The 14,361-nt window shown below is 35.3% G+C and overlaps 1 protein-coding gene across 2 annotated transcripts in view; it reads right to left on the bottom strand.

The window, feature by feature from the left end:
- sema6ba (sema domain, transmembrane domain (TM), and cytoplasmic domain, (semaphorin) 6Ba) overlaps positions 1-14,361 on the bottom strand; it is a 133,251-nt gene that overhangs the window by 37,672 nt on the left and 81,218 nt on the right. For both annotated transcript variants that reach the window (XM_058762362.1, XM_058762372.1), the window contains one exon: positions 2,225-2,323. In XM_058762362.1, coding sequence (XP_058618345.1) covers positions 2,225-2,323 — 99 coding nt within the window. The remainder of the gene's footprint in view (positions 1-2,224; positions 2,324-14,361) is intronic.

Genomic DNA, 14,361 nt, shown 5'->3' with positions numbered 1-14,361 from the left:
CGTGGACAGCTGACTCCTTAAAGTGTTTGATATTTTTCATATATTATGTGTGGTGATCAGTTCACAGCAATGATAGAAATTAATTTTTAATTTAATTCAACTTAAGTTTAAATTGATTTTTACCTTTTATGGTCATTTTTCCCTTTATAAAGCCTTTTTTTTCTAAAAGTGGGCATCACCTTTTTAATCAAATTCTTACATTTATTCAGTCAACTAGTATAATAAGACATTTGGGCTGTTACCAACAAATGAAATCAGTATCAACAAAATTAATCTTTGCAATGCAGAGGAAACAGAAGCTGCATCTGAAGTGGAATAGATATATTTACCCACTGTTTAATGCAGCTCTGAATACTTTAACCAGCAGTTACAAATGAATAAATAATGTTTTGAACGTACATAAAAGGTTGAATACTGATATTTGAAATTATTTAAAAAATAAAAAGAATACTTTAAATGTGAAATTAAAACCAGCAGTAGGTGGCATCAAGTCACTGTTAATGAGTGAGTCATTGCGACTGAACCGAATCATTTAAACGGTTGATTCATTCAGGAAAGAAATTCAGTCATGTAGCTCAGAGACGCAAAACAGTGCTGTGGCTGTGTTTGGAGTTATTTTTGTTGGTGAAATAGAGCAAAAACAGGCAATATGGTGTCTAAAATGTAAGTCTCTTAATATTAACTTCTTTGAACTGTTATAAAATCACATAATCATGATGATTTTTGGACCAAAAAAACGGCGCTCGAGCTTCGTGTGATATTGTATGAAATGATATAAATATATAGGTTACATTTTCTGCCCCCATATCTTGAATTTTCTGATCATTCTTTATGCATTTTAATACTGAATCATGCAGTGAAAGAACGCACTCGCACTAGTCTGGACTTCTTTACGTAATGTATGCGTGCACTATGCGTGTCTTTTGTTTGATTTTTGCAATATACTCGATAATGTCAAATCGCACATCGTATTATTATTACTGATATATAGCCAATGTGAAGGTTGATGTTTCCATGCAGTTAATTAGTAAACCATCGGTATCGGCCCTTTTCATGCTATTTTCGATATGCCTAAAACTTTATGCTCTAAATTATTCAAAAATCGGCCGCTGATACATCGTTGCATCCCTAGGTTTATTCCATGGCGGAAATAGGCTTCCATATTAATGCTTAATTTTCTTTATTCAAAACAATTTCTTATATTTTCCCTTTGATTTTGGGGGGATATAATTCAGACATGTTCCTAAAAGATTCACTCACATAACAATTTACATACACATTCACACTTTCGATTCAATTCAAATGAGCATCATCTCCTCAGAAGCCTCCAATGTAATTATGTGCATCCATTTATTGAGTTTTAATCATTAAGTCGATTGGCCTTCCATCAATGCTGATCCACTTTCATTATTGTTAATCCATTGTAAACATGCATACTGAGTTCAACTGAACCAGTTCTTTCTAATGATTCAGTGGATCTGACTCACAAAGCATTTCTTAATGACTGGACTGTTAGAGAAAATTTCCCAGGTGAAAAACAAGTACACTTCCATAATGTACTTAAAGTGCTCTATTTTCACGCACTAATTTTGTACTTAATATACTAAAAATGATCCTTTAGTACTTCTTAAGGTCAACTTAAGATCATCTAAGTGTACTCAACTGTGCTATTTTGAGACACAATGCAAATGTATTTAAAAAATGTATTTAGTTACCATTTGTAGTACACTTGAACCCATCTTTCATACACTAGTACACTCAAGTGGTAGCTAAACACATTTTTTAAATACAAACATAGTATGTTAAAAGTGCATTTTAGGTCATAATAGCACAGTTGAGTACACTTAGCTGATCTTAAGTTGACCTTAAGAAGTACTAAAGAATCATTTTTTAATATATTAAGTACAAAACTAGTGCACGAAAATAGAGCACTTTAAGTACATTATGTACTTGTTTTTCACCTGGGTTAGTTTAGTAGTAAAACTGTGAGGTGGGTGACATGTTGCAAACAACACCGAGTATGCAACTGAATCAGCAATACACAGCATTATCGAACTGTTTGTTTTGCTACAAAAAATAAAAGAAAATAATGAGCTCCTGTTGAATTTCTTCCACATATAGACGGATGTTGTTTGTGTAGAACTGTGCTTTACACGCTCTACATGTTTGCTGAGGGTAAACACAGGGGAGACGGTGAAGTCTGCAGGCATTGAGAAACACTCACCGTGTAATTGGCACACAGCGGGTTGAAAGCGTTTGTCCCGCACACAAACAGCCCTCCATCATGGCTCAACAACACCTTAATATAATTACGACACTCCTCCTGAAGGAAACAGAGAAAAAGACAATTACTCTTGTTTTATACTTATTATATATTCATTCTTCTTGTCAAATTTGAGGTTTGAGGTTGCATCAGATATATTTTGGTATTCAGTATTTTACCATGGGAGTGAATGATTACTATATTCTTATACTACAGTGTTTTCGTTATAGCATTTTCCAAGGTACTTTGAAGGAATAACCATATATACATATCCAAGAGTCTGTGGCACATTGAAAATCTGGGCTTCAAATCATAATTTAAACTTGAAAATAAACAAAATATATTAGGATTAAAACTGAGAGAAAGAGGGAGAGAGAGAGAGAGAGAGAGAGAGAGAGAGAGTTTGTATAATTATGTTATCTCAAAATGAATAAACACTATAGAAATGACTATTCTTATTAATTATGGTGTGGAAACAGCGGTGATGATATCAGACTCTCTGTATTTATTTTGCCAGTCGGATCCTCTTTAAATCACAATAGCTTGGCAGCATTTGACTTTCATGTCATTTAACAAAGTCATTTGAATCCTAATTAAAATTTGAGTGAAGGAGAGAGAGATGAACAAAAACAGCATGTGTGTGTGTTTGCGTGTGTGTGTGTGTGTGTGTGTGTTGGGTCAGACATGAAAGGGTAGGGTAAGATGGACAAAAGAATAAGGCTGTAAATATTGACACAGCTTCACAAGTCATTTTCCCCCAGACATCATTATTTTGAGAGCTGTGTTTGTTTTGGAAGACAGACAGCAGATAAGTAGGTCCCAGCTTGCAGCTCCGCCACAGAGCCCACATTGCTGGCATCACCCAAAAACATACTTTTTTTTTCAGCTTTTTACATTGTATTTGGACTAGATTTGTACAATGTTGCTGCATGTCTTTGTGTAGCACAGAAACAGGAAGTAGCTGAGTGCATCACGACGTGGGTCCAGCTATAAAAGAAGTCCTGAAAGCTACTGGATTGCCAGCTGCGAACACTCATGCATCAGGAATGCCTTTGTTCCCTGACGGACATCAATGGAACGTTTTGAAGTGGTTTTGTGTATTTTGCTGAAACCTCTGCATGTGGGCCCCACCACGCAGCTCCACCGTGGGGCCCATTCACCGCTCTGCTTCTTGAGATTGACTGGGCCTCCTGGTGGAGCTGAAACCCGAGGGGGCCGACACTGAGGTCAGGCTCTTTGAGGTGATTAGCAGGACTGCCGAGGGTCTATGTGTTGTTACAGATGCAGGTCCACCGTTCACTGTGTGCATGTGTTTGCACAAGAGATGTCGTTACAAATGCATTCAAGCTGCTCACAGCGTTAAACACACACTCCCTAGCGACAGATCAACTTACAGTGTGTGTGGATGTGTTTGAATAGCAAGAAGGACAGGGATCTTTTCATTTTTGATAAGCTGTAGTGTGTGTGTGAGAGCATATAAAATGACGCAACCTTTCACCTCTTATTATCTTGAGTATTTCCACCTGGATGCTGTGAAAGATATGTTGAGGTATGCTCTAACATTACCACATAAACACTGCCAGTTTCTTCCCTCTGTGTGTTTTTCTGGGTGATCATCAGGATACAATGCAAATAATGGCAGCAAAATTAAGCAACAATTTGCCCATAATTACCCACCAATTAGAAGACAATACGGCTGATCTTCACCCTAAACTGAACCCAGCCAGAAAGGTGTGTTGAGAAGAACATTAGACAGCGTTCACAATAAATTTAACTTCTGTCATGTGACATTTTCAAGTGCAACTGAATATTTAGCTCTGAATAATGTATTGTCTGGCTGGATGTCTTGATTTTATGTTCTTGATTGGATTGTAATGTAAGGCAATGATATTAACGGTGCTTGCTAAGGCAGCTATTGCTGTTTTACAGAAGGCAACTAGAAACTATTGCTCGTTCTTTGATGAGGACAGATTTACTACTACTTTTCTAACTATTATGAATGTAACTGAATGTAATTGAATGAATGTAATGGGCTTGACAACTGATCGTTCCCAGACGGACCGGGTCTCTTTCAGTTGGGCTCGGTCGGCAGATGAAGTTGTATTGTGTGTGGGGTTGAAAGATAATAAATCTTAAATATTCAAGAAACAGTTGTTGCCAGTCATTTTCACAAAGAGTTTTCTAAATGTTTAATATTTGCAACTGATATCAGTGATTGTATGTTATGCAATGGACATGCATTCACTGTCAAACATAATTTTGTCAAATATTTTTTTTGATTACACATCTTATTTTGATGTTTCTTTTATTTCATAAGTTCACATTACAAGGTTTTAGGCTATTTGTTTTGTTCTGCAGTTAGTGTAAAATCTAAATTATTCTTCATAACATTCTTCATGTCATTTTTTTTTTAAATGACACCTGTAAATAAAATAATTTAATTATATATATTATAGTTTTGTGTCAAATGGATGAGGAAATTAGTGCATTGAGTACCTCTGCAGCTCTTCTGTCAGCTGTCGGAGAGCAGTGTTCACAGCGCCATTAAATAGCATGGGGAGCATTAACGTTTGCTGTAGACTACTAAAACAAATTAAATAGAAAAATAGTAATTTTAAACGACTGTTGTGTCTGAATAAACTGAGCAGTAATTATTTAATTCTAACTGGCAATTCTGGAACTGCAACAAAAAAGCCTACCGTTTTTGCTCAGAACCAATTTGTTTTTAAGGAAAGGACGGGAGGAAAGGACGTGACGTGTGGCCAAGTATGGTGACCCATACTCGGAATTTGTGCTCTGCATTTATCTCATCCAAGTGCACACACACACAGCAGTGAGTAGTGAACAAACACACCGTGAACACACACCCGGAGCAGTACCAGATTGGTACCTGATAAGGTACCTGCAGTACCTTAATACCTGTAGAGATACATGAGAATAACGAATATATTATTGCTTGACTACAAGTTTAACAGTGCTAGAAATGTTGCAGTGAAGAAAATTAAATATAACTGAAAATACATGAAAGACAAGTCTACTCAGCACCAGCATAAGAGGATAGATATTGTTAAGCACAAACTAAGAAAAACAAACCTTGAATGTTTCAATAATTCAATAAAAGCACCGCTGTCTGCAGTGTTGTCTTTGGTGGGATGGGAGCAGCTGTGTGGGTAGAACATTTAATCAGGATTTTTAAACTTTTTCCTTTTTTCTGCACAAATTGCACAGAAAATAAATATTGCTAGCTGTCTGTTGACATCCATGTTTGTTTTGGTATGCAGTTAAATTATCATGAGATTTTTTTTTTTTTTTTTTCGGCAGAATATGCCCAATCGTGACTTGCACCAGTCATAAAAGGGGTCATATGATGCGATTTCAAGTTTTCCTTTCTCTTTGGAGTGTTACAAGCTTAGATAAGCATAGATAAGATCCCTGAAGTTGCAAAGACTAAAGTCTCAAACCCAAAGAGATATTCTTTATTAAAGTTAAGACACTGCCACGCCTTCCTAAAACGGCTCATTCAAACACGCCCCCACATGTCTACGTCACGGTGTGGGAAGAATTGCATAACACTGCCATATTCGTATTCGCAATGAAAGAAGGCGTAACTTTTATTCGCATTTTACTGAGGACTATTTCCTGATCCTGGGAGAGAGTAGCCTACACAATGTGAACACTATGAATGGCCGTGAACAGCAATTCCAACGTCGCAAGGACAGTCTGGTGCTTCTGATTCACAGCCTGTAAGTACGTTTCGATATATAAAGAATTTGCTACTGACTATTCAAATGCGAGTTTTGAGCTGTGTAGAGTAGTGCTTGTTTGGCGTTTCTATGATCACAAATGCAGACATGGTGTTATGTTTATGCGGCGTGGTGCAATGCAATGCATTAAAAGACCATATGAGTCATTATAATCAGTAATTATGTCCTCACTGAATGCAACAAATGCCTCGTTTATAGCGGGTTTTATTGTTTTAGTCTCGTCGCGCCGGGACCATAGACTGTAAAAAGGCTGGGACATGGCATCACAACTTGGGAAGGGGCGTAACATTTCTGTCACACGCTTGAGGTATTCGGCCAATCACAACGCACCGGATAGCTGGCCAATCAGAGCACACCTCACTTCTCAGAACAATGAGCTTTGTAAAAATCGGCACGTTTCAGAAAGGCAGAGCATAGAGGAGCAACAATAATGTACAGTGTGTGAAAACTAATGTGTTTTTTGAACCTCGAACCGCGTAAACACATTGCATTACACCAAATACAACAAAATAATGTTCTTTTTAGCAACATCATATGACCCCTTTAAGTGTGTCGTGTAGTGGACTGACTCAGTCATTAGGTTTGTGTTCGTCTCTGACTGTCAAAGACTAGAATCTGCTCCAGTGGATGGAAATAGTTTAACTTTAAGTGTGTTGAGTTTAATTTTAGAATGTTCCAGTTGTATAGTGTGTCCCCAGCTCTAATCATGCCCTAGACAGGGTTGCCAGGTCTGCTTAAAAAAATGGCCCAACTGCTACTAAAAACTAGCCCAATCTGGACCAAAACTAACCCAGGGGAAATTGGCCGAAATTGCATTCCAGGGGACGGGGTGGTTTGCTTCATCCCATGGACCAAGTAAAGAACCTGCAGCAACAGTACAAAAAGTAGCCCAATTTTGCTGGAAAACTGTGTACTTGGCAACACTGGCCCTAGCAAACTCCTAGCAAAGTCCTAGTAACCTACTGGAAAATTCCTAGGAACCAGGCAAAGCCCAAGAAAGCACCCAGAGCCCCTTTCATTCGATGTTTTGCACAGACAAGCAACACTCAGTATATAGTTGTTTAATATTATGTTTCCCCGCACACAAGGCTTTGCTTACATCATCAGGATAGGAAATCTGTTTTAGCTGAGTAAATAGATTTTTTGATGGACATTTTTTCATTAGTATAATGTACACCAATGAAGACTAAATTAAGAATAAGGACATTTATTAAGAAAGAAAATAAGCTAAATTTTGGCACCACGTTATCTTGAAGCCCATCTATTCCCATCCGGACTCGCAAGTACATCATAAACATCCAGCTGAATGTGAGCAGAAGGGCCCAGCTGTGTGAGTGTGCTGTAAACTCTCTGCAGGGGTGGGGAGATCTTACGTTCCGCTTCATAAACTGTAAAATTGAATTCATCAGAGATGCAGGTTTGAGAGCGGGTCGATCCGTACGCCCGTCAGAGGTGCAAAAAGCAGGTTTCGCTCTGGGGAAGAGCACATGTGCTTTAGGTCTCTGTGAAACACCATCAAAAAAGTGTCAAGATTTATCCTTCAGATTAGAGCATGTGACAAGGCAGTATACGATCCCGTCCCCCGGCAGACTCCTTTCTGCTCTGATCAAAGTCTGACTTCTCCTCGCTTACTCCCTCACTCTCCTGTCTTTCTTCTCACCCTCCTCACTCTCCACCACTCCTTGTTCTCTCTCTGCATGTCTCCTTTCGCTCCCGTTCCTCTCACTCCAATTGCTTTTCACTTCTTTCTGCACTAAAATCACTCGCTGTCAGATTACGGCACATTTAGTACTTAACCATATAAAGATTGGTACAAAAGATTTGTCTAAAGGATCAAAACTTTGCTGAAAAGCTTGTCGTACACCATCTACTGCATGCCTTCTGTTGTCTGATTGATAGTTTAGATGTTTCAAGTAAAAAGCCTTTTAGTACAATTGTAAAACGTTCATGGTTTACTTACCTTTTTACTGTGAAAACTTTACTGATTTTTATAAAGTAAGCGTAATAACTTTTATTTTGTTGGTAATATTTCAAGATTTCACTTACTGGACTGAAGCAACTTAGGTTTACTTGATTGAATTTGAGAAAAATCATGTTAAATGATCAGTATCAAATATGATCATCAGGCTTTTAAGCAACATTTATTTGTTCATCTCTCAATCATCACCGTATTTCATAGAATTATATGTTCTGCCCCCTAGAACTACAGAGGATTGTAAAGATAAAAATAAGTATTTAAATATTATCTTACTAAGACATACTATTTGGATATATAAAGTGATATTAATATGCATAAACTGACATTTATATGTATATTATGCAATTTTTCTGTTATACTGATATAAAGCTATAAGAATTGTATCTTAGTTTTGGCATATAAATATCAGCAACTCCATCAAATTGCATACTTTTGCTCAGTTTGGGCCTCTGAGGACCATAAAGGTGTTTTTGCCCTTGTTGATAATTATCAATTAATAATTGTTAATAATATCTATATCATGATTTTTATAATGACAGACAGTGGCATGTGAAAGTTTGCGAAGGGCAGTACTAAATGGGAAAAAAAATTATATTTCAACAAAATAAGAAAAATTTGGACATCCTCATCCTATTCAAATGTTTTCAGCTGTTTTCATGGCTTTTAATGCATCGTGTTTCCTTCTGGAGCATCAGTGAATGTTTGAACCTTTTTCAATAGTTGTGTTTGAGTCCCTCAATTGTCCTCACCGTGAAAAGATGGTTCTCAAAAATCATACAGTCACTGCTGGAAAGGGTTCAAATATGCAAAAGATGCTGGGAAACTGAAGAATCTGCAGGACATGGAGGATTTTTCTGAAGAACAGTGCTCAGTTTAACTGTTCAGAACAAACAAGGGACTCATGAACAACCATCACAAAAACAGTTGTAGATCATCCAGGGAACCACACACAGTATTAAGAACCAAGGGTTCCCAAACTTTTGAATGGAGTTATTTTAATCATTTCAGCTATTTTATGTCTTGTAGACTAAATGTAAACATCTTTTATGTAAAATATCTTACTCAGGACAGTACTAAATAAAAAAATAACATGCATTTTGAATGATCTCTCTTATTTTGTTAAAATTACTCACATTTTCACAGATTCTGCAAGGGGTTCATTCCACTATATATACAAAAATATTTTGTAATATTTTTTAAATGTCTATATTTTATATCAACTTATATAATATCAAGATGTATTGAGAGGTTTTAAGATGGATAAACATGTACATGTCATTTATATCTAAAAATGTATTATACATACATACATACAGTATATATTTGTATTGGCTTGAAATTGTGATACATGAAATTGTTCCAATTTGTAATATGTTTCATATGTTTTTACTATATATTTACTTTATATGACAATATATTTCATATATGGACATTTAATATATGTGACCCTGGACCACAAAACCAGTCTTAAGTGTAAATTTTTTGAAATTGAGATTTATACAAGCTTTCCATTGATGTATGGTTTGTTAGGATCGGACAATATGTGGCCGAGATACAACTATTTGAAAATCTGGAATCTGAGGGTGCAAAAAAATCTAAATATTGAGAAAATCGACTTTAAAGTTGTCCAAATGAATTTTTAGCAATTCATATTACTAATAAAAAACGACGTTTTGATATATTTACAGTAGTAAATTGACTAAATATCTTCATGGAATATGATCTTTACTTAATATACTTATGATTTTTGGCATAAAAGAAAAATCTATAATTTTGACCCATACAGTGTATTTTTGGCTATTGCTACAAATATACCCCAGTGACTTAAGACTGGTTTTGTGGTCCAGGGTCACATATGTAAATTTGCGTATAGGGAGTTTCATATTTCCACTATATCATACTATTCAAGCTGTAAGTCTAATGCATTAAATATGATTCAACAAAAAACACATATGCAATATTTTGCCTGAAGGTTTAATAAACTGTTCCATTACAAAAAAAAGTTTAATTATTTAATGTCACGGTTACGGTCACAGTCTCTTTAAGATACATAAAGGAGCATACACAAGAGAGAAATCATAAACATGTAAACGTGAATAGAGTAAATGTGAATGTTTACACACAACAAGCTGCAATTTAGATCAAATTTCAATGCATGCATGCAAAAAACAAAAATGCAAATCAAAGGGTTCACATACTTTTTCCTGCAGTTTTATAACTCCTAACAATTATTTCACTGTGCCTATTTTATTTCTCCTAAGACATTTTTGACAAAACATCTGAGACAAACCTGCTCAAGTGCCTTGAGCTATAAAACAGCAATATCAGAGCAATACAATTTTCTTCAGGGCCGAGCAAAAAGATATTCAGTGAATCGCTCATGAAGGGACCCCGTTGCTCATTTTCATTCAGAACGACCCCACAAATGAAGTTCTCTTCCTGCAGTGCCCTTCAAGCCAATAAAAATGACAATTGGAACTCATCGAGAGAGAGAACAGATACTCAAGAGGATGTGAGTGTATCTATTACATCTCTCTCTCTCACACATACACACACACACACACACGTTTCTATACTCCCTGTAGGAGTATCACCGGCAGCAGATGTGATCTTGCTGTAGTCACTGTGTTATTACTGTAGAAATCTGTTTATCTTGCACTTCATAAAAGCCAATCAAAACTGCACGAGTGACAGCCAAATGCAGTAATTCAACTCCTGCGTCTTCATATGAATTATGAATGATCCATTTATCCACCTCTGAAGATGTGATTGTGATTTAATGCAATACCGCCTACACTTAAACTGTTTTGCACTGGTCATTTTTATACCAGGTGCGGTGCAAATACTTTTCAGTTTTAAGTTGTTTATCTGTGCATACAGAAAGGAAAACATTTTAAATACTATTATTATTATTATATTATACTATTATTATTTTTATTGTAATTTTGGTTTAAGTTTGAGTAATTTTGTGATTTTTATTTTTTATTTCTATTTAGATTTAATAAATTTATTTCAGTTTTCATTTTACTAATTTTAGTAAGTTTGCATAAAAAATTATGGTTTATTTATTTATTTTTTTAGATTTACTTTATTTATTACAATTATTTATTTTCATTTTAGTAAGTTTGGTACTTCATATTATATTTCTGTTAACTGCCAAGGCAAGATTTCTTATTTAAATTTTTCATCTAATATTTCAGATTTCATTTAAATTATACTTAAAATTTTAGTAAATTTGTTACATGATTTTGTCATTGTTATTACTTTAAAAAATATTTATATTTAATTTCATTTATTTTAGTGTTCGTTTTATGTTTTAACACTTCAACTTCAACATATTATATTTCAGTTAATTGTCATTTTTGTTTGTTATATTTAATTACAAGTTTAAATGTTTTCTTCTAACATTTCAGTTTTGATTTTAGCAAATGTGTTATGTGATTGTTATTTTTATTAGTTTCTTTTAAAATATTTCTTTATATTAATATTTAATGCATTTATTTCAGTTGTCATTTTAGTAATATTAGCACTTCAACTTCAATTTAGTACTTTTCAGTTAGTTGCCAAGGCAACATTTCTCCTTTTGTTTTATATACAGTAAGTATAATTGTTATATTTAATATACATTTGATATTTCTTATTAATTTCAGCTTTATTTCAATGAACAAAAATAGTTTTTAATTGTCTTAGTTTTAACAATTCTCTTCGCATGAACACAATGCTATTTTACAGATCCTCACTGTAGTAAGTGTGTGTGTGTGTGTGTGTGTGTGTGAGGAGTCAGATTAAGGATATTGAATTTCCTCCCTCATTATGAAATCATGTCAGCTTAAATCAAGCAGCAAGAACACAATTACTGCAGGAACACATGCTACGTCAGATCAAACACATTTCATCTGACAGCACTTTCCAAAGTCCATCTAATCATTCCAGAGCACATTAAGTGCAAAACCCAGACTCAGTTTTAGGTCTGCTATCAGTGGTGTGTGGAGGTGTGCGGTCAGATCTCTGACAGAAGGACGGATAATTGGACGCGTGTCTCAAACGGACTTATTTCTGGTCCGTCTGAGCTAATATTCTGTCAATCTCACACAATTAGAGGCGAATGCTGTGAAAAAACAGTTTATAGTTTAAGGTAATTAGCGATCACGAACAAAAACAACACGGAAAGAGCAAGAAAGAGAAAGCGAGAAGCGGAGAGCATGAGAGCCTGTTGCAGAACTTGCCGGAGGCAGAGATTCGCAGGTGCGTGTTTGATGTCTCAGATTTCTGTGAACATGTGGGTGGGTGGCAGACAGGTCTAATTTGTAAGCTCCCTCTTGCCAAACAATAATCCTTGTCCAGGTTAGACACTCAGTCCCTTGAAGTTCTCTCCCCTGCAGTCATACACATCTATTAAAACGGCCTGGTTTGCAAAAGAGCGGGAAAGCACGACTCTTACTTTATGAAGGTGGGCAGAAGGCAGAAGGTAATTAGCCTCTGAACTGAAGAATAAGAACAGATTTATCACAAAAACATCAAAGAGAGACACAATCGAGTCTGAGGTTCAGACGTGAGAACCGACTGCGGCTCGCAAAACAGGCCTTCGCAAACTCTCAAATCTTCTCAAGTTAAAGAGAATATTGAACAAAGAGTTCAGGAGAATTATTTGGGCAGGGCAGATCAAGGGATGTGAAAAAATACACATTTTCAAAATCGACTAGTTAAGTTGCAAAATACATGGGACTCGAGATGTGCTTTCAAAAGTTAAGGTATTTTCCCATTCATGCTGACTTAAAAATGCAATTCTCGTAGCGGGACGCTCAAAAAACAGCGCAAGAAACGACACAAAGTCCAAAGATGTCTGAAACTGTATGGCTGCAGCAGTGATGATTTGAAGAGTAATTTGAAAACTTTTTCTAATCAAACTATCTATGGCATGACGTCATTATGCTAATTCAAATATAATATGCTAATAACAAAATAAATTAAAAAAGAGAAAATCACTAATCACTTTAGCGAAAACAACTGCATTTTTTTCTGATAAAAACAGTAATTGCCATTTAAAATGTTCTTGTTTGTAGGGCTGCACAATTTGGCACAATATATAAATACTATTATATGTATCTAATAATATTTTGAATTATCTTTTTGTCATTTTATTATTTGTTAATTTCTATTTAGATTTAATTATTCATTTTACACATTTTAGTTCAACTTTACCTTATTATATTTCAATTTTTGCAAAGGCAACATTTCTCATTTTCATTTGCTTTTTATAGTTCTAAGTTTTTCTGATTGCCAATGGCTAAAAGCATTTAATTCACTGATCGCTTTGGGGGAAACATATAATTGCAATTTTTCTGATAAAAACGGCAACTGCCATTTAAAAAGTGATTTAAAAACAACTCCAGGTTTGCTATGCTTGTTTAGGGCAGCACAATTTGGCCAAAATGTTGTGATTATAAACGGTAAATGATTATAACATTTTGTTGTAAAATTTTTATTAATGTTTTAAGTTGTTACAAGTATAGTAAGAGAGTTTCAGTTTTATTTCAATGAATCATGCCACACTAAATGACTCGTCAGTTGTTAGGTCATCGTGATCCATCCCTCAATAGAGATCTCTTGTAATAAAAAAGGCCATGTTTCCTGTTAACGAGGCAAATGGCCCTCTTAAATCATCTTAACTTCTGCCATTCATTATGTAATACTAGAATATCAGCTGTTTTTACCAAACCAGCATGTAGATGGCTCATTATTGAGCAGAACATAAGTGAACTGCTGCAGGAGCTGTCAGGTCCAAATGTGCTGAAGAAAAGACAAAACTGTTTCCAATGGAGACGCCAGTATGTGATACACACAACCCGCTATTGCAAAAAGTACACCAATATTCCCTTTCAATAAAATTACATTTACCACCAGCTTTCCGTGAACTGTATCACTACAGTAATTGCATTAAGAAAAAAATCTACAAAGAGCCTCATTAACTTTGCCTAGGAATGAATTCAAATACATAACTGAAATTGCATATTGATATAAAAGCGCATATACCCAGATTAATGTCAACTACACTGAAATACGGCGTGCTAAAGAAGAGCAATACACCTCATTTCAGAGCTGTGGTTATTTTTGGATGATATTTCTGGATTTACGTAAGGATGTGTGGAAGTAGCAAAAAAAAAAAAACATTTTCAATCTTTCGAATGAAGTTGGCATTGCATACTATGAGTATTGTTGGCTCTATTGTTCTCTATTGTAAGACACTTTAAACAAAAGTGTCTGCTAAATACATAAATGCGACTGTAAGTGTTTGATTGCTGTTTACATATCAAATTGCATTAGACACACATCAGTTGTAGGGAAGGTAGCATACT

This window comes from Onychostoma macrolepis, chromosome 02, assembly GCF_012432095.1.
Source record: "Onychostoma macrolepis isolate SWU-2019 chromosome 02, ASM1243209v1, whole genome shotgun sequence".
Taxonomy (NCBI): Eukaryota; Metazoa; Chordata; class Actinopteri; order Cypriniformes; family Cyprinidae; genus Onychostoma; species Onychostoma macrolepis.
This window is presented reverse-complemented; position numbering and strand designations above follow the sequence as displayed.